The sequence below is a fragment of the Macaca nemestrina genome, chromosome 11 (genome assembly GCF_043159975.1).
Source record: "Macaca nemestrina isolate mMacNem1 chromosome 11, mMacNem.hap1, whole genome shotgun sequence".
In the NCBI taxonomy this organism is placed as follows: Eukaryota; Metazoa; Chordata; class Mammalia; order Primates; family Cercopithecidae; genus Macaca; species Macaca nemestrina.
In genome coordinates this window covers 66,475,265-66,501,116 of record NC_092135.1, presented here as the reverse complement: position 1 = coordinate 66,501,116, position 25,852 = coordinate 66,475,265, and the positions used below count along the sequence as shown (strand labels likewise).

General features: G+C 39.3%; 1 protein-coding gene across 4 annotated transcripts in view; it reads right to left on the bottom strand.

Annotated features, from left to right (window-relative positions):
* Positions 1–25,852, bottom strand: part of LOC105483289 (ceramide synthase 6) — a 321,163-nt gene that overhangs the window by 197,021 nt on the left and 98,290 nt on the right. For all 4 annotated transcript variants that reach the window (XM_011744078.3, XM_011744079.3, XM_071072896.1 and 1 more), the window contains exon 3: positions 19,147–19,277. In XM_011744078.3, coding sequence (XP_011742380.1) covers positions 19,147–19,277 — 131 coding nt within the window. The remainder of the gene's footprint in view (positions 1–19,146; positions 19,278–25,852) is intronic.

Genomic DNA, 25,852 nt, shown 5'->3' with positions numbered 1-25,852 from the left:
GGTGCTTTATATGAATCATTTTATTTAATCACTATATTAAATAACAACTTTGTCAGGTTTTTAAGGTTATTGCCTTGTTTTATGGATAACGAAATGAAGGATTGTTTGTACATCCTAAGGATGATGATAAAATAAAGAGATATTACCATTTATGTATCAAGGGAAGAGATCCTGTTTTTTCATCTAGCAGCAAATACAGAACCCAGCAGATAGTAAATGCTTTACAAAAAACAAAAACGAAAACAAACAAACAAAAAAACAAAGCTTATTGAGCCACATAAGTATTGGAAAGAACCAGAAAGGACAACTTAACTGTCATGGAGTAAGAGAAGCTTTTAGGTTTTAATACACCAAAGATTTAGCCAGGGATTCATGTAAACGCTTCATAGTTCCAGATAAGACAATATTTTATTTTTAAATCAATTCAATGGAAGTGATGCACACAAGTTCAAGTCTTATTTCAGAACTGGAATCAATAAGAACTGAAATCAGTTCAAGTTGGACACACTTCCCTGACTAAAACGGGAGAGAAAACAGTAGAGCAATATTATCTCAATGAATAATGGAAGGGAAATACGAGTATCCACTGAAAAGTACATCTAAAGGACAACGTTAGAAGAAATTCTGCATTTGGCGGCTTCTGGAGATCTGTTTGGGCCTATCAACTAGAGATACAGGTGCATTTTTAATCCCTTCCTACCTTCTCGTAAAATACTACATGGCCTACATTCCTCAAACACTGAGAATGTCTCACTCAGTTTCCATTTTTCTGCAAACCGTATCCCAGGCTTCAGATCACTTAGTGGGACCTGATACAAGCCAAAACCACTCCTACTATTCGGGCCTGCTCCAACCCCTCACCTACTCCTGCTCCACCCCCAGTCACCCACAGAAAAGGAAAGGAGAACTGAGAGAAAGTTCCATGACGGATCTGCAAGAAAGCTGGGTTCCACTGACAAGGAGCACCAAAGGTCCTAAATAAAGCATTTCCAATCTCAGTGACTCCCGGCACCTAGAACAATGATAAACACGGCGAGGCTTAATGGTATGTGTGCCAAAGTTGGAATGTCTGGCAGAATCCTACTACAGGATGGTCACTTGTTGTTCCATGGGTATCACTAGATAAATACTTTTCCTTTGAAAAATAAAAATAATATAAATTGTGATATAACCCACTTAGCCTATATACTTCAATAGTAATTCTGTCCCCCAAATCTATCATAAAATTTATTCACAAGAAGCTCTCTACATTGACTAATTCTTAGATTTGTTGATTTCAAATCTGGTTTGCTACCCAACAAGTACTCACTCATTTACAATATGATGACTTAGCCCTGTCCCCAGGGAGAACTAGATGCTCTTGTTGCTGTCTGTCTGCTAAATTATTGTGCCTGATTCCCCTTTAAACTCTGAGCACCAGAAAACAGTGATTTTATCCTTTTTTCCCCCACAGGTTATTGGAGTACACGTGGTGTTTGGGTACATGACTATGTTCTTTAGTGGTGATCTGTGAGATTTTGGGGCTCCAGTCACTCCTTTTCTTTTTCTCCATTTGGTCCATGTAACCATCCTTGAAAATTCAGCAGTGTCACCTCCTCCAGAAACCCTTTCCTGCCTCCTCCTTCCCCTTTTCAGTCTTCCCTAGGACTATTTGAAAGAATAAACTCAAGTTTTCTCTAATTACAGTCAGGCCTCTAGTCCCTAGAGATTCACTCCAATCCCTGAAGTTCAGTTAATTGACTCATTCACTGGACATTTCTGGGGGCCTTACAAAGCACCAGACATTGTGCTGAGTGGTGGGGGTGAAAAGATAAATAAGACACAGTCCCAGAACTCAAGGTATTGATGGCCAAACAGCAGAGATAGATGCAAACAGTGAACACGGCAAGTCTCCAAGTGCTCTAGTAGAGAACAACTAAAAGTGCAATATGGGTGGCAAGGAGAAAGCAACAAATTTAACTGCAGCCCTTCATAAGTTAGAGGTGGAAAGGAAAGAGAAAGGAGGCTGTCATGTGCAAATAAAAGACCAAACTGCCCCCTTTCCATGTTTGCTCTGCAGGCAGTAAAATAATATATTACTGAATTTCTCTAACATTGTGCTTCAGCTGGGTACAAATCCCAACTCTGATGCTTAGTAGCTGTGTGGTGTTGGGTCAGTTATTCCACCTCTCTTTACTTCTCTTTATTCGTGGGTGAGAAGAACTTTTAATATCTAACATATTACAAAAGATTGTTGTTTAAATGTAAAGGCTCCATCACAGCATCTGAACTGTATAAATACCTCAAGAAATACCTCTTTCCCCTCTCTTGTCAGGGTCTAAGTCTCCTGCCAGCATTAATGCCCACTACATCTGCAAGAAATCCTATTATATACTAATATGTAAGCTGAAAATATGCAATTTTATTACAACTGTGGCTAAAGGCAGTATGGGAGTTAGAGAACTTTGCAGAATTAAGGAATATGGCCAAGACTTGGGCCTCTAATGCAAATTCTGCTGTTAACCTTGGCTGGTGCACCAAGTGTTTAATGCTGCAACATTCCCTCACTCACAGTATATCTTCCATGGAACAGTACACCAGCTTTTCTACACAGTTGAACCTTAAAAGCAGTAAACAGCCTCCCTTGTCCACTGCTAGGACACTGTAAATGGCCAATATAAGAAATAGTGTCCAAATCTACAGTAATCTGCCAGCAGCTCACCTTGCAGTCAATAATAACTGAATTGTAAATTTAAAAATAATTAAAAAGAGTATAATTGGATTGTTTGTAACACAAAGGATAAATGCTTGAGGTGATGGATACCCCATTTACTCTGTGATGTGATTATTACATGCTGCATGCCTATGTCAAAATATCTCACATACCCCATAAATACATACCCCCAAATATCTCACATACCCCATACATACCGCAAGATATCTCACATACCCCATAAACACATACCCCAAAATATCTCACATACTCCATAAATACATATACCCATTTATGTACCTACAAAAATTTTAAAAATCAAATAGAATAAAAGTAGTTGGCTCCAATTGCTTTTAGTTAAGTTTCCTATCATGGGTAGGGCTTATTATGAATTTGGATGTGGGAAGGCCTATAAATAAACCTCACAAACCTACTTCCAATAGTCATTTGGAATCTGCTCAAATCATTCCAACTTGAGAAGCGGCTTGATGCCCTGTTACTTAGTCCAAATGCCCATCCTCAACCACCACCATCTTATGCACAAACTCTTTCACCCTTACATTCCTAGGTGTTATATTCAAATATCAGGAGCCATGTGCAATGTGCCAACTTTTAGGACAGACAGACAAATCAGTAACGGTTGAAGATTCTTTTAATCCTTGACAGGATGTGGTTACCATGAGCTAATAACCGCAAGGCGAATAGCCAGGAGGAAATCAAACACTCCGGCTCCAAGCAGAAGGCACCTACCCCTATGACAACGGGAAGTGACTGCAAAGGAGGGAGGAAGGAAGCATGAAAGAGAAGGAGAGCAAGAGAGGCAAGCCAGACGGGATTCCCAAGAGGAAGCAACAGAGTGCTTCTTTTTCGACAACCTAAAATGTCATTCTCTTGATAGCAAAGTAAGATACAAGGCCCAGAATAACCCATAACTGGAGCCATAAGGAAGGGCCCCTAGAAGGGAACCACTTGGCTTGAGTATTACAACTGATGGCTCCCTGTAAGGTCTTAAATAACTTTACCAATGCACAGAATCAATTGTCCCTGTGAGTTCTGCAAGGTCAGAAATTGTTGCTTACTCAACTTTGCAACCACATTTGAAAGGGAACCAGGCACTGAGAGATGCACATTAGACAAACACCCCCTCACTTAATCCCAAATGACTTTATAAATAGTAGCTATTATATCTTTTCACAGAAGAAAAATCTGGGGCTTGGCAACATTAAAGGACTTGCTAGGGGTAACAGAGCTTGAGCCAGACCATGAACCAGGTAGATGTGATTCCCACTCTCAGATTTCTTCAAGATCAGTTGCCTCTTGTACTTCTCCTGCACACAGGAGGTAACCAATAAATATTACATTTAAGAGCGAGCTCCTGTACCCAGAAGTCACGCTGACCTCCTAAGGCTGATCAGACTGTCCAGGCTCCAGCAGAGGTGGCTTTACTAAAGCCAGCACCACAGAGGACCAGGCTTTGATCCTCTATCCCTCCTGGTAGAGGCAAGCTGTGTCCTCTTCAGAATCACCTGGGTAAATTTAAAATCTCTGAAGTTCAAAGACATTCACTGTGTATTCTGACATTTCTCATGTGGTGCCTCAAAAGCCTTGGCTTCTGGAGGCACAGGGGGCATCACTCCCTAGTGAAATAGGACACCTTTCTTCATCCACTTCTGTCACATTGCTACACAACAGCAAGCCAAAGGTGCCGAGGCTCTGCACTCGCGTTGGTGTTTCATCTTTTTCTTGTGCGTGAGTAATGCCCAAGTCGACAGTCCTGTGAATCCACATGGATTCTGCCTCCTTGGGGTTCCACAGAATGAAAGAGCTTCATCCTAAATGGAGAATCTGCTCTCCTTGCATCTTCTTGGATCTCTTCTCCTCAAAATGATGACATCAGAGCCACTGCTCTTAGGTAGCATGCTTGTGGCTCTGAGGAAGCCATGTGGCCAGGGCATGGCCGTGACAGACTAATAGCTGTTTGCTGCGGCTCCTGGTACCCCAACTTGAGTAACAACAGAAACCGACGACCTTCAGGCAGCTGAGACTCACTACCCCCGTACCATGTGCAAGACACCTTTCTAAACACTTCATTTATATATATTAATTCATCCAGTATTCACAACAACCCTATGAAGAACACTCTTAATGTGCCCATTTTACGAAGACGGTGGCCAGCAACCCTCCCAAATACCCCAGAGGTGTTTATCAGAAAGAAGACTCAAATGTAGACTCCCGAGCTCCACAGCCCACTGCCTTCACCACCACACCGACCCACTGGTCCTGCTACCAGGCTTGTGGTAAAAGCGTGCATAACTTCTAATGTGAGCCTAACACGGATTTCATATTTGCTTATATCTGATTTTGTCTGCCAGAAACACTAGGTGAACACAGAAAACTGAACCAGGCTGAACTGAATGGCCTACGAGCGTATATGCACAACACGTGCGCGCACACACACACACTTTCTTCAAATATGTCCAAGCTACCTTAGTCACACTAGCTATGAGCCACACCCATCTGGTATTGCAACTTTCCCTCTGATTTCAGGTCTTCCTCCTTCCAGCACTTCACAATAACTTACTGCCACCCTTCTGACATTGTTATGGACTGAACTGTGTGCCCCCAGAATGCATACGTTGAAGCCCTACCTCCCAATGTGACTGTCTTGGGAGATGAGGCTGTTAATAAGGTAATTCAGGTTAAATCAGGTCATAAGGGTAGGACTCTACTCCAATATGATTGGTGTCCTTATAAGAAGAGGAAGAGACACCAGGGATGTGCACACACAGTGGAAAGGCCAGGGAAAGAAACCCCCAGAAAAACCAAACCTATGTCACCTGGGACTTTCAGCCTCCAGAACTGTGAGAAAATACATTTCTGTTAAGCCACACAGTCTGTGGTATTTTGTTATGACAGTCTGAGATAACACAGCAACAGCCACTACAAGCAAATGTTAGGTCTATTTCAAGGTCAAGTGCCATATTTATTGTAGTAGCTATGTATTTCTTAACCATTTAAAGTGTATAAAACTGCTCTTGTTTTTATTAGGTTCCTAGCTTATTTTCAAAGTGTCACTGATGAAATTTCCCAGCGTTGTGTCCCTAACCCATTCTTCTCACAAACCCTAAGTTATTTTGTTTTGTTGTGCGATTTTGCATGGTGTGGCCATTTTTAGGAATGCGTATGTCATATGACAGCACAAGTGATTATACTACTGCCCACAGGTCAATGACTTACAGATCCTGAAGATGAAGCATAAAACATAACCTTTCTACAGTCGTCTTCAGGCACTCTGATGAGACTGGTTCTATTAAAAACATTTCAAGAAGGGTAGGTGCCAAGTACAGACACACATGATGTATAAACATTGGTGTGGGCACATGTATAAAATATGACACTGTATAAGCAGTAAATGAAAAAGGATTTATTTCTGGATGGTATGCTTTGAAGTCTTTCCCCCTACAGTTCTGTATGAACATTATGTAGACTTTTATAAATCCTCTACAATCAAAATCAATTATAAGGATTTGCATGATTCTACTCTAAATCAGAAACAAATAACAACTTTTAAAATACATTACACAACAACAAAAAATAGTACATAGGTTCAAAAATAACAGGGTTAAATAATAATATGAGGCCTTAATAAATTCAGTTATTCCTCTACATTGTGTCCTCTTTATTACCATCCAATTCCATGTTGAACAAAAATTATTGAAAAAAATATTATTTAAAAAGCCTTTAGAAATTTAGGCCTTAAATGAAAACTGACCACTCAAACGTAGGCAGAGCACAGCAGTAGTTAATATGCAGCCAGCCTGACCAAGGTATGGCCTGTCTTATATTTTTAGCAAAAATCTCTTTTCCTTAATTAGCCAACACACATGCATTAGAGGCCTAGCCATATGCCATCAAGGAATGTGTGAGGCTTGTTCTAAATGGAAAACCTGAGTTCACCGGACACAGATGGTAGGTCTAGAATAGAACGAGGGGGGCAAGGTTTAGTCTTATTCGAGGCAAAAGAGCAGACTGTCCATAGTACAGTTCATCGATCTTCAGAATTTCTATAATGAAAGCAATGCTGCCTTGAGGATACCAACAGATTTGAAGAGTGCCTGGCTAGGCTAAATGAAACTGCACTCCATCAAGGCACCATATCCCAGGAATACTGGAGATAGGCATACCAATTACAGAACTATTCAAATTTTTCTATTAAATGTCAAAACTCTGAGAAATAGATGACTGTGCCTAGCACTAGGAGACTATATTCTCTTCCTTGAAACTCTGAAAGAACTACAAATAGTATTATTACCCTAAAGCAGGGTTCTGCAAACTATGGCTAGAGGGCCAAATCCAGCCTGCCATCTGTTTTTGTATGGCCCATGGGTTAAGAATAGTTTTTATTTTTTGTAATGTATTTTTTAAAGAATAATACTTTACGACACATGAAAATGACATATTCAAATTTCAGTATCCATAAATACACTTTCACTGGAACACAGCCATGCACATTTGCATCGTCTCTGGCTGCTTTTATGCTGCAGCAGAATTGTAATTACAACAAGGTCCATATGATCTAAAATATTTATTTTGGGACCATTTATAAGAAAAGTTTGCTGACCTCTGTCCCAAAGCTAAAACTGACCTGAATACAACGTGCAGATATAAAACTGTTTAAGGTAATAGTCTTGCACACCAAGACATTCACTGAGCAATAACTAGGACTACAACAATGTACTTTGGATGACAGAAGTTGCTCTCCAAACCAGGGACTGTTTTGTATTAATGGAAAATAACCACAACTATCACCATAACATAAACAAAACAGCTCAACCCTGTACTTTTCAAGAACTAGAGACTGTCCACCAATTTTATGATTTTTTTCCCAGACTTATAATCAGCATCTACACATTGCTGATCATGTATCCTAGTACTGAAAAAACAAAGATACCGTTTCTCTAGAAGATAATAGTTTCTTATTTCCCCCTTCAAAAACTGCATTCATTATGAGGAGAATTTTGGCAGTAAATTTTGTAATTGACGCTCCTGTCATGGTCTAAGAGAGAAAATAATCAAAATTGAATTTTCTCTCTGGCAAAACTTTGTCCATCGCCAGAGTATGAAATATATGGAAATGGTTTAAAAATATTCAGGGTTTTATTTTTATTTTTTTGCAAGTAGGTGGCTGTTTATGAAAACATGTTGAACATATTCCCCATACTATTTCCTCAGATAAAAGACTGATCTGAAATAAAGGAATATGAGAGACTCAACTACTTGTTTCCGATACGACCTCACTTCCCTTCCCCTGTCATCAATTATTAGGCTCCACTTTCTATGAAGGTCACAAGATAGCACTGATAATTTATAAACAGCTGTAAAAACTGCTATTTAGATTCAAGGTGACCAAGTTAGAAGCATGTAGGCAATTGGTTAACCCATTCATTTTTCAATGATGAATTAGCTCACGTTCAATGGAATCACAAACTAAGAAAAATCACAGGGCTTCTTTGCAGGAATAGTCACAATTTCGAAAGGATCCCAGGTTTTGATGAGTCTGCTGCCACTATACAGAAACATACAAATATGGAAGGATTGGGGGATAGTTTTAATCAGTATCAATTCTAAAATGGAATTCCTAAAGAAAAGGGAATCTTGAGCTGTCACCTTACTCAACAAACTCCGTAACTTCAGCAGCATATGGAGTAAGCTCCAATTCAAATCGCTGAGTATTAGTGTGAATATTCCTTGCCATAGATTTTCAGATTACATATGGGAGATTCATCTTTCCAATCTTTGAGACTGTTTAAATAAAAGCCCTATATTATATGTCCTCCTAGACCTGTGCTATGAAATGTACTGCACGATACTCAAAAATGATGAGCACAGGTAGGGTCCAAATGAAAGGAATGCCATTTATTCTGATATCTTATCTCTGCTTCTTCCTGTTATATCCGGCAAATATTTTAATACATTATTTATTTTATATTATCCTGAGTGATAAAAACCCACTTGGATGCAATTGTCAGAGAAGAATGATACAGCTTCACCAGTCCAAAGGCATAATCCCAACCGGCACCTGCTTCCATTAGGAACCAGTTGCTTCTAAAACGTCTCAAATGACATCTCATTTTTATAAATTCTTCACTCTCTCTTGAAATGCTCTATTTAAGTTGCCAATAAGAATTTCAACGCTTTTGCAAGAAGTATTTGTCAAAACTAACATGACTGTGAATGACTGACATAAAGCAAGAGAAAAAAAAATCACGTCAATGTATTAGCATTTTACGCACAAAACAGCTTCTACTCAGTCCATCTACATGTAATGGATGTGCCAGAAATTGGACATGCCTGCATATGCTTACAAGCACAGTTTGGCTTGCATGTTGGTGCTATTCCACACTGCTGAAAGATGAAATACAATTATCCTGACGGAATTCTGTATTTTGGAAAATAGAAACTTATATAACAGAAAAATTATACATTCTTTACATTTTGACCCTCAGGTGACAAGCTCCAAATTTGTGTTCTCTTGTTTTCCCATTTGATTTTTAGTATTTCTGAGCAGCAATTATCTTTCTTCTTAACCAGGGATTTGTGTTATAAGCACTTGGGGCATTTTTTTCCATGATATACATGTTCAGACTGTACCTGAGTCATCATCCTGACACCCTGGGATGGGGCTTGGGCACGTGTATTTTGAAAACATCACTAGGTGATTGTGAAATGCATCCTTAGTTAAGAACAACTATTATAGGGGGTGGAGCAAGATGGCCGAATAGGAACAGCTCCAGTCTCCAACTCCCAGCGCGAGCGACACAGAAGACCGGTGATTTCTGCATTTTCAACTGAGGTACTGGGTTCATCTCACTGGGGAGTGCCGGACGATCGGTGCTGGTCAGCTGCTGCAGCGGGCGAGGCATCACCTCACCTGGGAAGCGCAAGGGGGAAGGGAATCCCTTTTCCTAGCCAGGGGAACTGAGACACACAACACCTGGAAAATCGGGTAACTCCCACCCCAATACTGCACTTTAAGCAAACAGGCACACCAGGAGATCATATCCCACACCTGGCCGGGAGGGTCCCACACCCACGGAGCCTCCCTCATTGCTAGCACAGCAGTCTGTGATCTACCCGCAAGGCAGCAGCGAGGCTGGGGGAGGGGCGCCCGCCATTGCTGAAGCTTAAGTAGGTAAACAAAGCTGCTGGGAAGCTCGAACTGGGTGGAGCTCACAGCAGCTCAAGGAAACCTGCCTGTCTCTGTAGACTCCACCTCTGGGGACAGGGCAATAACAAACGCAGCCGAAACCTCTGCAGACGCAAACGACTCTGTCTGACAGCTTTGAAGAGAGCAGTGGATCTCCCAACACGGAGGTTGAGATCTGAGAAGGGACAGACTCCCTGCTCAAGTGGGTCCCTGACCCCTGAGTAGCCTAACTGGGAGACATCCCCCACTAGGGGCAGTCTGACACCCCACACCTCACAGGGTGGAGTACACCCCTGAGAGGAAGCTTCCAAAGCAAGAATCAGACAGGTACACTCGCTGTTCAGAAATATTCTATCTTCTGCAGCCTCTGCTGCTGATACCCAGGCAAACAGGGTCTAGAGTGGACCTCAAGCAATCTCCAACAGACCTACAGCTGAGGGTCCTGACTGTTAGAAGGAAAACTATCAAACAGGAAGGACACCTACACCAAAACCCCATCAGTACATCACCATCATCAAAGACCAGAGGCAGATAAAACCACAAAGATGGGGAAAAAGCAGGGCAGAAAAGCTGGAAATTCCAAAAATAAGAGCGCATCTCCCCTGGCAAAGGAGCGCAGCTCATCGCCAGCAACGGATCAAAGCTGGACGGAGAATGACTTTGACGAGATGAGAGAAGAAGGCTTCAGTCCATCAAATTTCTCAGAGCTAAAGGAGGAATTACGTACCCAGCGCAAAGAAACTAAAAATCTTGAAAAAAAAGTGGAAGAATTGATGGCTAGAGTAATTAATGCAGAGAAGGTCCTAAACGAAATGAAAGAGATGAAAACCATGACACGAGAAATACGTGACAAATGCACAAGCTTCAGTAACCGACTCGATCAACTGGAAGAAAGAGTATCTGCGATTGAGGATCCAATGAATGAAATGAAGTGAGAAGAGAAACCAAAAGAAAAAAGAAGAAAAAGAAATGAACAAAGCCTGCAAGAAGTATGGGATTATGTAAAAAGACCAAATCTACGTCTGATTGGGGTGCCTGAAAGTGAGGGGGAAAATGGAACCAAGTTGGAAAACACTCTTCAGGATATCATCCAGGAGAACTTCCCCAACCTAGTAGGGCAGGCCAACATTCAAATCCAGGAAATACAGAGAACGCCACAAAGATACTCCTCGAGAAGAGCAACTCCAAGACACATAATTGCCAGATTCACCAAAGTTGAAATGAAGGAAAAAATCTTAAGGGCAGCCAGAGAGAAAGGTCGGGTTACCCACAAGGGAAGCCCATCAGACTAACAGCAGATCTCTCGGCAGAAACTCCCCAAGCCAGAAGAGAGTGGGGGCCAATATTCAACATTCTTAAAGAAAAGAATTTTCAACCCAGAATTTCATATCCAGCCAAACTAAGTTTCATAAGTGAAGGAGAAATAAAATCCTTTACAGATAAGCAAATGCTTAGAGATTTTGTCACCACTAGGCCTGCCTTACAAGAGACCCCGAAGGAAGCACTAAACATGGAAAGGAACAACCGGTACCAGCCATTGCAAAAACATGCCAAAATGTAAAGACCATCGAGGCTAGGAAGAAACTGCATCAACTAACGAGCAAAATAACCAGTTAATATCATAATGGCAGGATCAAGTTCACACATAACAATCTTAACCTTAAATGTAAATGGACTAAATGCTCCAATTAAAAGACACAGACTGGCAAACTGGATAAAGAGTCAAGACCCATCAGTCTGCTGTATTCAGGAGACCCATCTCACACGCAGAGACATACATAGGCTCAAAATAAAGGGATGGAGGAATATTTACCAAGCAAATGGAGAACAAAAAAAAGCGGGGGTTGCAATACTAGTCTCTGATAAAACAGACTTTAAACCATCAAAGATCAAAAGAGACAAAGAAGGCCATTACATAATGGTAAAGGGATCAATTCAACAGGAAGAGCTAACTATCCTAAATATATATGCACCCAATACAGGAGCACCCAGATTCATCAAGCAAGTCCTTAGAGACTTACAAAGAGACTTAGACTCCCATACAATAATAATGGGAGACTTCAACACTCCACTGTCAACATTAGACAGATCAACAAGACAGAAAGTTAACAAGGATATCCAGGAATTGAACTCATCTCTACAGCAAGCAGACCTAATAGACATCTATAGAACTCTCCACCCCAAATCAACAGAATATACATTCTTCTCAGCACCACATCGTACTTACTCCAAAATCGACCACGTAATTGGAAGTAAAGCACTCCTCAGCAAATGTACAACAACAGAAATTATAACAAACTGTCTCTCAGACCACAGTGCAATCAAACTACAACTCAGGACTAAGAAACTCAATCAAAACCGCTCAACTACATGGAAACTGAACAACCTGCTCCTGAATGACTACTGGGTACATAACGAAATGAAGGCAGAAATAAAGATGTTCTTTGAAACCAATGAGAACAAAGATACAACATACCAGAATCTCTGGGACACATTTAAAGCAGTGTGTAGAGGGAAATTTATAGCACTAAATGCCCACAAGAGAAAGCAGGAAAGATCTAAAATTGACACTCTAACATCGCAATTAAAAGAACTAGAGAAGCAAGAACAAACACATTCGAAAGCTAGCAGAAGGCTAGAAATAACTAAGATCAGAGCAGAACTGAAGGAGATAGAGACACAAAAAACTCTCCAAAAAATCAATGAATCCAGGAGTTGGTTTTTTGAAAAGATCAACAAAATTGACAGACCACTAGCCAGACTAATAAAGAAGAAAAGAGAGAAGAATCAAATCGACGCAATTAAAAATGATAAAGGGGATATCACCACCGACCCCACAGAAATACAAACTACCATCAGAGAATACTATAAACACCTCTACGCAAATAAACTGGAAAATCTAGAAGAAATGGATAATTTCCTGGACACTTACACTCTTCCAAGACTAAACCAGGAAGAAGTTGAATCCCTGAATAGACCAATAGCAGGCTCTGAAATTGAGGCAATAATTAATAGCCTACCAACCAAAAAAAGTCCAGGACCAGATGGATTCACAGCTGAATTCTATCAGAGGTACAAGGAGGAGTTGGTACCATTCCTTCTGAAACTATTCCAATCAATAGAAAAAGAGGGAATCCTCCCTAACTCATTTTATGAGGCCAACATCATCCTGATACCAAAGCCTGGCAGAGACACAACAAAAAAAGAGAATTTTAGACCAATATCCCTGATGAACATCGATGCAAAAATCCTCAATAAAATACTGGCAAACCGGATTCAGCAGCACATCAAAAAGCTTATCCACCATGATCAAGTGGGCTTCATCCCTGGGATGCAAGGCTGGTTCAACATTCGCAAATCAATAAACATAATCCAGCATATAAACAGAACCAAAGACAAGAACCACATGATTATCTCAATTGATGCAGAAAAGGCTTTTGACAAAATTCAACAGCCCTTCATGCTAAAAACGCTCAATAAATTCGGTATTGATGGAACGTACCTCAAAATCATAAGAGCTATTTATGACAAACCCACAGCCAATATCATACTGAATGGGCAAAAACTGAAAAAATTCCCTTTGAAAACTGGCACAAGACAGGGATGCCCTCTCTCACCACTCCTATTCAACATAGTGTTGGAAGTTCTGGCTAGGGCAATTAGGCAAGAGAAAGAAATCAAGGGTATTCAGTCAGGAAAAGAAGAAGTCAAACTGTCCCTGTTTGCAGATGACATGATTGTATATTTAGAAAACCCCATTGTCTCAGCCCAAAATCTCCTTAAGCTGATAAGCAACTTCAGCAAAGTCTCAGGATACAAAATTAATGTGCAAAAATCACAAGCATTCTTATACACCAGTAACAGACAAACAGAGAGCCAAATCAGGAATGAACTTCCATTCACAATTGCTTCAAAGAGAATCAAATACCTAGGAATCCAACTTACAAGGGATGTAAAGGACCTCTTCAAGGAGAACTACAAACCACTGCTCAGTGAAATAAAAGAGGACACAAACAAATGGAAGAACATACCATGCTCATGGATAGGAAGAATCAATATTGTGAAAATGGCCATACTGCCCAAGGTAATTTATAGATTCAATGCCATCCCCATCAAGCTACCAATGAGTTTCTTCACAGAATTGGAAAAAACTGCTTTAAAGTTCATATGGAACCAAAAAAGAGCCCGCATCTCCAAGACAATCCTAAGTCAAAAGAACAAAGCTGGAGGCATCACGCTACCTGACTTCAAACTATACTACAAGGCTACAGTAACCAAAACAGCATGGTACTGGTACCAAAACAGAGATATAGACCAATGGAACAGAACAGAGTCCTCAGAAATAATACCACACATCTACAGCCATCTGATCTTTGACAAACCTGAGAGAAACAAGAAATGGGGAAAGGATTCCCTATTTAATAAATGGTGCTGGGAAAATTGGCTAGCCATAAGTAGAAAGCTGAAACTGGATCCTTTCCTTACTCCTTATACGAAAATTAATTCAAGATGGATTAGAGACTTAAATGTTAGACCTAATACCATAAAAATCCTAGAGGAAAACCTAGGTAGTACCATTCAGGACATAGGCATGGGCAAAGACTTCATGTCTAAAACACCAAAAGCAACGGCAGCAAAAGCCAAAATTGACAAATGGGATCTCATTAAACTAAAGAGCTTCTGCACAGCAAAAGAAACTACCATCAGAGTGAACAGGCAACCTACAGAATGGGAGAAAATTTTTGCAATCTACTCATCTGACAAAGGGCTAATATCCAGAACCTACAAAGAACTCAAACAAATTTACAAGAAAAAAACAAACAACCCCATCAAAAAGTGGGCAAAGGATATGAACAGACATTTCTCAAAAGAAGACATTCATACAGCCAACAGACACATGAAAAAATGCTCATCATCACTGGCCATCAGAGAAATGCAAATCAAAACCACAATGAGATACCATCTCACACCAGTTAGAATGGCGATCATTAAAAAGTCAGGAAACAACAGGTGCTGGAGAGGATGTGGAGAAATAGGAACACTTTTACACTGTTGGTGGGATTGTAAACTAGTTCAACCATTATGGAAAACAGTATGGCGATTCCTCAAGGATCTAGAACTAGATGTACCATAAGACCCAGCCATCCCATTACTGGGTATATACCCAAAGGATTATAAATTATGCTGCTATAAAGACACATGAACACGTATGTTTACTGCAGCACTATTCACAATAGCAAAGACTTGGAATCAACCCAAATGTCCATCAGTGACAGATTGGATTAAGAAAATGTGGCACATATACACCATGGAATACTATGCAGCCATCAAAAAGGATGAGTTTGCGTCCTTTGTAGGGACATGGATGCAGCTGGAAACCATCATTCTTAGCAAACTATCACAAGAACAGAAAACCAAACACCGCATGTTCTCACTCATAGGTGGGAACTGAACAATAAGATCACTTGGACTCAGGAAGGGGAACATCACACACAGGGGCCTATCATGGGGAGGGGGGAGGGGGGAGGGATTGCATTGGGAGTTATACCTGATGTAAATGATGAGTTGATGGGTGCAGCACACCAACATGGCACAAGTATACATATGTAACAAACCTGCACGTTATGCACATGTACCCTACAACTTAAAGTATAATAATAATAAATAAATTAAAAAAAAAAAAAACAACAACTATTCTAGATCTTTTTTTATATAGGTAAGTAAGTATGACACACACATTTGCATACAGAGACCACTATAATTCTACTTTATCCCTCATGGTGTTCTCTAAATGTTCTCCTTTGCCATTCCATTCTTTCCTCTGAATTTCTGCCTTTAAAATTGTCATGGAGCTTTCCATAGTCAGGTAATTTTCCTAGACAAATTTTATGCTAAGGCAGTATATATTAGGCTCTCATTTATAGGAGCAAAGTGACAAATGAGGTCAGCAACTCTTTCCAAAACAATGCCATTTTAACACACAGTCATAACAAATTATTTATTTGGCACAGTCTGTCTGTTAGGGTAAAGACTGAGAGGAATGAAAGAACAAGATGTGACCCTGTGGTCTTCAAGCAACACAGAACTGGAACTGAAATAGTTAAACAAGTTAAGTAACCATATAAGGCAGTATGTGATTCAGGGTTAAATTCCTAGTACTCTAAGGATGTAGGGGAAGCTGTGCTCACTCCAGTCCCAATAGTCAGGCCACCCTTCACAGAGGGCCTGGGATTTGAAGAATGGTGAGGGGATAAGTAGGTGAGGCAGAGGAAGTTCCTGGCCTGGAACACCATATACAAAGCAGGAAGGAAAAAGGCACAGACAGTGAAAACACAACCCTCTAGAAGGAAGATGTCATTTGGGTGATGGACATTAAACAAGCAAAAGATAGACTCTAGTTATCAGGCTCAGGGACCTAATATTTATCCTATAGTTGTCTTAAAATCATCAAAGTTTTAAAGCATAAGAACATAGGGATAGTAGTATTTCAGAAAAATAATTTGGGATTTTTTGGTAGCAAACAAAATGTCTATGTGTATGCAAGATAAAAAATAAGGAGACATATGAAAGCATTTTGGGCTATAATGGTGAATTTACAAAGCATTAATAGAACTCAGCGGCTGATCGACTTCAGTTTCCAGCCTATGACAAAACGGAAGCATAAAAACAATAGGAAAAGTAAAGTCAGGAGTGGAAGCAAATTAGAATTGCTAGCTGGAGCTGGCAGAATGATGCCTTAGAAGAAACATCTGCACTGTACACATGGCTTTGGAAGAAGCTGGTGAGAGGAAATGATTTTAACACATAGAATGGAAGGTAGGGTAAGGAAAATATGAGATTGAAGACTAAATCTGGACTGTCATTAACACATTAAAGACCACAGAGCAAACACAGAATAAATGATGCAAACAAAAGACCTTGGAAAGGCAAGAGAATCTAGTGGCAACTCACAAACCAAGGAAGAAGAGAATTTCAAAACAAAACTTCATCAATACTATATCATACAACAGAAAGATGAAAGGCCACTGACACTGACCCAGTTCTAATCCCAGCAAACCCCCCGTGTACCCCAACCTACAGTTGATCTTTTCCCTTTAATCTTTACTGACTATGCATATCAATCCTACAACACACATATCTGGTTATTTATTTTTTTTTGAGATGGAGTCTCGCTCTGTTGCCCAGGCAGCAGTGCAGTGGTGCAATCTCAGCTCACTGCAAACTCCGCCTCCCAGGTTTACGCCATTCTCCTGCCTCAGCCTCCCGAGTAGCTGAGACTACAGGCGCCCACCACCACGTCTGGCTAACTTTTTGTATTTTTAGTAGAGACGGGGTTTCACCATGTTAGCCAGGATGGTCTCGATCTCCTGACCTCGTAATCCGCCCGCCTTGGCCTCCCAAAGTGCTGGGATTACAGGCGTGAGCCACTGCACCTGGCCCCATATCTGCTTATTTTCTAATATCTATCTTCGACCTACACATACTAAGATATTATGTCTTACTTCCACAACACTATTACAAGTTTCTTGATGGAAGAAATGATGTTATTTTATGCACCATCTCTTCCCCATCATGGTGCCTCCATATTACCATACCACTAGCAATCATTTAGAAGCATTTTTAATTTATTATAACTATGACTGTCTTATTTATTGTGGTATGCACATAATGACCTGTGGAATTCATGGAGAAGACACAGACACTGGTCTAGAGTTAGTACTTGCTACACAAAGTGTGATCTCTAGACCAATGGCACCAGCATCCCGTGGAAACTTGTTAAAAATGCTGCCATCCCAGACCAAGTAAATCAGATTCTGCAATTTAACATGATCCTCAGGTGACTGATGCTTATCTTAAAATCTCAAATACAGTGGTATTTGAGAGAAACTGGTGTAGACTCAGCATAGTAGGGGCTGGCACCAAAGTACCAAAGAAGTTAGTCAGAGGAGGGAAAGATGGCACATGATGTTCAGCACGCAGACATGTGCTGAGACCCAGCTTCACCCTTACTCGGACTTGTGGCTCAAAGACGGAGCCCAGGCCCTTTGGATATATGGCAGGGCCAAGCTGGGAAGCAATTTTGGCTTTTGACCAGGAGCCCAGATACATAAATCCTTCTCTCATAGACTGCCACTAAGTAAGTTCATTTACTGAGAGGGCTTTGCTGATTGTATCTACCAGGTTGTTTTTCCCGACTTTATAAATATTCTCACCTCCGAAAGACCCTGTTCATGTTCTCCATATTTCCCCATCCCTAGGAATTTGTGATATTTTTCTGCCTTCCATTCATTTCTCCTATAACATCAGGTTTCCCTCTAAGGATACAATTACTGAAATACTTTTTTGACATAATTGAAAGCCAAAGCTGAAAATGCAACTTCAACCCCAAACAGAAAGGGCCGCAACTAAGAGAGCTACGCTGAAAGCACTATTGTTTAAATGACCAGGTGTCAGGAAAAAGCTCCCGAAAGAAGAAATGGAGAAACTATTAGAAGACACAGGAACAGTAACACCCAAAAGATGGAAGACCACATAGGGTAATGACTCTCTGGGCAGCTCTTCCCTTTGTTGGGGATGTTCTCAATATTTCAATGTATTTTTCTTTTTTTCCTATAGGTAAGTGCATGAAGTATCACCACTTCAAAATATCACTGTGCTGGAAGAGCTCTCTGTGGGTCTTTTAATATTTTTAACAGCTTTATTGATATATAATTTATACACTACATAAAGTTCACATTTCAGAGATGGAAGAGACTTCCATTCCATCCCCCACTTTCAAGCAATGCTTCATTAAACTCACCCAGAAATATAATATAGCCATTTCTTAAATCTCCAGGAATACAGAAGATTGCCATGGCCCTCTGATAATATATCCTAATATCTCAGTTTTTATTAGTAGGAAGAACCTAAGTTGCCTTTATGAAAATTCAAACTATCCACATCTATAAAACTAATGACTTTTAATGCTATATTTCAAAGACGACTGATTGAAAAGACCATTGTAGATCCTTTTATAATATGCTTACTTTGTAGAAACTCCATTAAGAAGTGAACTCTATTTACTGTATCCAAAGTGGAAATCACAAATTCTTACCAACTACTGCTTCCTGTGTTTTTCCTGAACTATTTTCCCACCTGACTGCAGCTTTTTAAGGGCTGCTGAAGCCTGCACAGATCTGTATTTTTCACCTCAGGGTTGGCATGAGTACTTAGGTCTTTTCCTTCAAAAAGAGAAACAGCAGCTTACATGCTCTCACAGAACCTCGTCAGCGTGCTTGGCTTCTCCTGATTGCGTCTCTGTCGAAACCAGCGCTGAATGCTTCGAACATCCCAGTCCAGTTGCTTGGAGAGGCCTTCCAATCTCTTTTCATCAGGATGCTAGGAAACAAGGTACCAGAAAAATAATTTTCAATCCATTTTCATTTTTACCATAAACAGGTCTGCCCTTGTCTATATCTGAGGGGTTTTTTCTTCCCCCTATTGTTTACTATCTGCTACTGAGATTTCTATTTACCACTGAGGACCGAGGCCTTCCACTAGCAGCATGAACAAAAATAACCAGTAGGACAAAAGTAGTTACTCATGAAACAACATTTAAAAACATGAATCTTGCTCTAATGCTTGCAGTTCTCCTCATCAGCAATGTGCTTCCCGAAGGGCAACAAAGACTCAATGGAACATCCAACTAGCTGAGTCAACCCCATCAGCCTTCAAAGGAAGGGAGTCCATTGAAGGTAACTTTGTAAAGAGGTATCATTCAAATATCTCACTTTCTCAACAACAACAAAAAAAATGCTATACTCAATGATCACATATCAAGATAATGTAGTAGAGACAAAAAGCATGGAAAAAAATCCCAAAATGCCTCACTTAAGCCTAAGGTACCATTGCTACCAAACACAGTTTATCTTTCTTCCCCTTCTCATACCCTTTGTTCCCATTTTTGACACATTCCTCTCTATTCATTTTCTTGGTCATCCCTTTGTAACTGTATCCCACATCAAGTCTTTTACTAAGACTATGCATTAGTTGAAAAAAGTAAACTTGGTGAAGTGGCAAGAGATGGCCCTGAAATGATAGGCACTTGTTCAATTCCTCACTCCACTGACCTCTCTGAGCCTCAGTTTCCTCATCTGTAAAAAAGAAAAGGTTGTTTACCAACCTAAATTATATTGCAACAAGAACCAAATATGAAACTGTATGTAAAACTCAGCAAATGTTAATTTTCCTCTTTCCCATCTGATATGGTTTGGCTATGTCCCCACCCAAATCTCATCTTGAATTCCCACGGGACCCAGCGGGGGAGGTACTGAATCATGGGGGCAGGTCTTTCCTGTGCTGTTCTTGTGATTGTGAATAAGTCTCATAAGATCTGATGGTTTTAAAAAGTGGAATTTCCCTGCACAAGTTCTCTTTTGTCTGCCACCATATGGGATGTGCCTTTCACCTTCCACTATGATTGTGAAGTCTCGCCAGCCACGTGGAACTGTAAGTCCATTTCCTTCTTGTTGTAAATTGTCCACTCTCAGGTATGTCTTTCTCAGCAGTGTGAAAATGGACTAATACACTATCCCTCCCCTCTCTTCAATGTGTTGGAGAATGTCTAGCCAACAATCACATGAGGGTGACATACTACACAACAATACCAAGCCATGTGAGCTCCATTCCTTTATTATATCTTTGCTTAATATTAACTATGTTTATTTAATCTTTCTTGGATTTGATACTAACGCTTTAATGCAAGTGATGGGGAAAAATAACCAAAAAAGGGGTAAGGAGAAGGCACACTGGCCAGCGTTCAAGTTATAAGGGTGAAACATATATACATATAGACACAACACCTTTCTAAAAGCAGCTCAAGCAGCTCTAGGGGTCAGTGCCATGGAGGGAATGCCTGTGCCTCCCCAAATATTGTATGTTGAAACCCCGTGCCCATTGTGATGGTATTAGAAGGTGGAGCCTTTGAGAGGTGATGAGATCATGAGGGGGGAGCTCTTGGATTAGATTAGAAGTTATTAGAAGAGACACTAGAGAGCTTGCCCATGCTTGCATGCTCTCTCTCTCAATCTGTTCAATGTGAGGATACAAGAGAAGATGGCCATGTGCCAACCAGGAAGAGGACCTTCACCAAGGGCTCAGCCACATCTGCATGCTGATCTCAGACTTCTAGTCTCCAGAACTGTGAGAAATAAATATTTGTTGTTTAAGCCACTCAGTTGATGGTATTCTGTTATAGCAATCAGAACTGACTAGAACAGACACACACCCAGAAAACATAGTCAAAATCGCTTTAGGGTACAAAATGTGCTGACCTTGTGCCTATAAATGTTATTTGCCAACTTTCGGTTAAGTATGTATTTTGAGGATTTTTGGTTTTTTGTTTTTTTGGTTTTTTTAGTAGTAGTAATGACACCATCTACACTCACCTTTGATGTCTCTCTTAATCAAAAACACAGAAAGAAGAAAAATCATTGCCTACAATATACCTTGGCTACATCATTATCCTAATGGAATTCATTTTTAATTTCAATTTATTTTCTAAGTTTATTAATAAAGAAAATATTCATACGGTGCAAAAATGTAAAATTATCCAAAGTTTCACCTTCCAACTTTGTTCTCTTTCAATTCCTATTCTCCCCTTCTTGTCAGATAACCACAGTTATTATTAAATCAGTTTCTTTTTGCTTTTTGAGACACAGTCTTGCTCTGTTGCCCAGGCTGGAGTGCAGTGGTACGATCTCAGCTCACTGTAAGCTCCGCCTCCTGGGTTCACGCCATTCTCCTGCCTCAGCCTCCCAAGTAGCTGGACCACAGGAACCCGCCACCACGCCCTGCTAATTTTTTGTATTTTAGTAGAGCCGGGGTTTCACCACCTTAGCCAGGATGGTCTCGATCTCCTGACCTTGTGACCCGCCCACCTCGGCCTCCCAAAGTGCAGGGATTACAGGCGTGAGCCACGGCGCCCGGACTAAATCAGTTTCTTTCCAATATTTATGCAAATATAAGCAAACTTGAATATATATTATTATATCTCCCCTTGTCACAAAAATAGTTGCATACTACAGACATTTTTCTGGGCTTTGGGTTTTTTACCTTACAACGTATATTGAAATAGTTCCTTTTCACTATATATAGAACACTCTCACTCTTTTGTAGAACTGTAGAGATATACCATAATTTACTTATCCATTCTACTATTAATGGACTTTTAGTAGCTTCTGAGCTTGTTCTACAGACAATGCTACAATAAATAACCTTACCTGGGCCATTTTATACATGTTTCTCTCTGAGATAAGTTCCTGAAAGTGAAAGTTGTAGATCAAAGGGGTCTATGCATTCGTAATTAATTTTGAAATTGAAAAGTTATTCTCACTAGTGATTTTACCAATTTATACTCTCACAAGCAAGAGTGCCCATTTTCCAAAGCCTCTTCGATAGACTATGATATCAGACATATTCATTGTTTCCAGTCTAATACATAAAACAGGATCTCAGTTTCAGTTTCCTTTTTATGAGAGAAGCATTTTATCATGCGTTTCAAAAATCGACTGTATTTCTATTTTTTATGAAGAGCATATTCATGTCTATTGCCTATTTTTTCATGATTCCTTGGTATTCTCCTTGTTGATTTGTAAGGCATCTTCATTTGTTAGGGTGATTAAACCCTTCTCTGTACCAGAAGCTGCATACTTTTTCCAGTATGTCATTTGCATTTTAGAATTTGCTTATGATGTTTTTTGCTTGTTTTACTTCCAGAAATTTGATAAAAATATATTTGAATTTATCAGTCTTTTCTGTTATAGTTTTTACATTTGGAGTCATAATTAGCAAAGCCTCCTTCATTCCCCACGTTCAAAAGATTCTCCCAGGTTTCCTTTCAATAAATGTAGGGTTTTGATTTTTCTATTCAAATCTTTAGTACATTTGGAATACATATTGGCATTCAGTATGAGGAATGAATCTAACTTTGTTTGTTTCCAGATGGCTACTTATATACCATTCATCTTTTCCCCCATCAAAAATCCAAATCTTTTCTTCCATTGGTCTATTTATTCATGTGCCAGTACCAGTACTACACAGTTACTTTTCTCAGAAATCTTTATACATTTTCTATGTGAATTTCAGAATTAGCTTATCTATTTTCAAAATAAACAAATGGTCACACAAGGAACCCTGTTAGTACTTTCAATAAGATCATACTATTTCAATAAGATCATAATATAGGGTGAATTCACATCTTTATTTGTCTTTTGTGTCCTTCAAGAGTGTTTGAAAATTTTCCTCATTCAGGTCTTGCACATACCTTGCTATGCTTATTCCTAGCTATATTATTCTTTTAGGTTTCTACTGAGAATAAGGTACTTTCTTAATCTTTTATTATTTATTTTATTTTTTGAGATAGGGTCTAACTCTCTTGCCCAGGTTGGGGTGCAGTGGCGCCATCACGGCTCACTGCAGCCAGGATATCCCCATGCTCAGGTGATCCTCCCACCTTAGCCTTCCAGGTAGCTGGAACTACAGGTGTGCACCAACACACCTATTTTTATGTTTATTTTTTGTAGAGACAAGGTTTCACCATGTTGCCCGGGCTGGTCTCAAACTCCTCGGCTCAAGCAGTCTTCCCACCTCAGTCTCCGAAAGTGCTGAGATTACAGGTGTGAACCACCATGCCCAACCTCTTAGATCTTTTAATGCTTATTGTTTGCTTTTATATAGAGAGAGAGAGCAAGATTATAACAAGACTCAATAAATACTTCTTTATGTATGAATAATTCTTCACAATAGCCATAGTTTTGTCAACTACTTTCCAATTTTTATGACTTTATTTTCTTTCTCTTACTTGCTAGTTCAATGTAAAATTTGGCACAATATAGAAATATAGATATAGAAAATAAGGGGCCAGGTTTGGGACTATGATACAAATATATTTGTCATGTAGCAGAAACCACCTATCCCACTTAAACAATTTATTTTAATCAAAAAGATGTCAGGTTTCAGCATCCATGGCGTGTGATGTATTTTTCTCGTTAGATTTACTCATAAAATGAATTATATAGATTTTTATATCAAATTATAAATAATTCTTTTAATGTGTTACTAGGTTCAGTTCACTAATTTTTTATTTAGGGTTTCCTTATCAATATTAACAATAAAATTTGGTCTCTAGTCTTGCTTTTGTTTTTTAGTGAAATTTTTGTCAGGCATTGATGTTAATGTCTTACTGTTGTATTAAAAGAGAGCTGGATGGCTTTCTTAATTTTCTATGATACAGTTTAAGAGAATTATGTCCTTTTAAGGGTATGTTAGAATTTTCTGTGAGATGGACGTATTGATTCGCTTGACTACAGTAACCATGTCACCATGTGTAAGTATACTGAAACATTATATTGCACATCTTAAATATTCACAATAAACAAGGAGACAGAGGACATATAATTTTTGATATTATAGGTATGAGTTTAGGCCTTCACATCTTTAAAATGCTAATCACCTGAGCAAAGGAAATAAAATATACCTACATGTTCAATAAATGGTTTGGGTTAATGAAAAACAAAATCTTTTGTGAGAGCATCTGAGCCTGGTACTTTTTTGTAGTTTAGTTCCTTTAATTTGATCTTTACATACACACACACACACACGCACGCATGCGCACACACACACACCACACACACACAGAGATAAATTATATTGCTAGAATAAATTTTGTATTCAAGTTTTTCTATTACATTTGCCCCACTCTCTTAATTCTCCTGTTTCTGTGGTTATCGACCTTAACATTATTTGTGCTTGCTTTTTTTCTTAGTCGAGTTAGCGGCCTTTTGGTAAAACAAAAATAAATACATAAATAAATAAAGGATTTGGGGATTTTTTTTTTAATTCTATAGTTTTGCCAACTCATTGATTTTAGTGTTATCATTATTACTTTCTTCCTTCTGCTTATCTCCATTCATTTTGTTGTTCTTGTTCTAATGTTTAACCAAGTGGCTATTTTTTTGATATCTGTATGAGTTTTCAATGAGCACTGCTGCAGCATAGCACATAAAGATAGTGCTTTCATTACCAATGTTTTCTAAATATTCTGAAATTTCCATTTTACCCAAGAGTTAATGACAGTATTTATAAATTTTTAGGATGAAGAGGTTTTCTTTTCTGATTTTTCTGTTTTCTAATTTCTAGTATTAAATCATGCCTAATTTTTTAAAATCATAGTTTTTTTAAACATAACACAGCATCAATTTTATAAGTATTTAATAGCTACTTGAACAGAAAGTACAGTCTCTACATTCAGAATACAGGATTGTAAATGTACCCCCTTAGATCTTCCTAATTATGTTCCTTAGAATTTCTACATTCTATTTTATATTTTCTCACTGACTCTATCATGCCTCAGAGGTAAATCAGAATTTCTTTCTGTTGTGTTTCTATCTTTTCTTCAATTCCTTTTTATGAATATATAGACACACTAATATTTAATACATATATGATTCATAACTATTTGATCTTCACCGTGAATTGTAACCTCTGACAATAAAAAGCCAATTCTCCCTTTCGTTGAATGCTTTTAGAAATCCTACTTTGTTATTTATATGTGCCTGGATACCCTCACCTATGCTCTTCTTTTCAACATTTGTTACTACTTTGTCTTAAGGTGCCCCTCACATATATACTTTTTTTTCCTGACTGCATTGTCTTTCTACGGCTGCTGTTAACAAAGCTCCCTAAACAACAGAAGTGTATAGCCTCCTGGTTCCGGAGGCTGTTAAGTCCCAGATGAAGGTGTTGAATCGTTTGCTCCTTCTGAAGGATGTGAGGGAAAAATCTGTAGCAGGCCTCTCTCCTTGGCTTGTAGATGGCTGTCTTTTCCCTGTGTTTCTTCACAGCATCTTCCCTCATGCCTATCTCTGTGTCCAGCTGTCCCCTTTGTATAAGGACAGCCGGCATATTGGATTAGG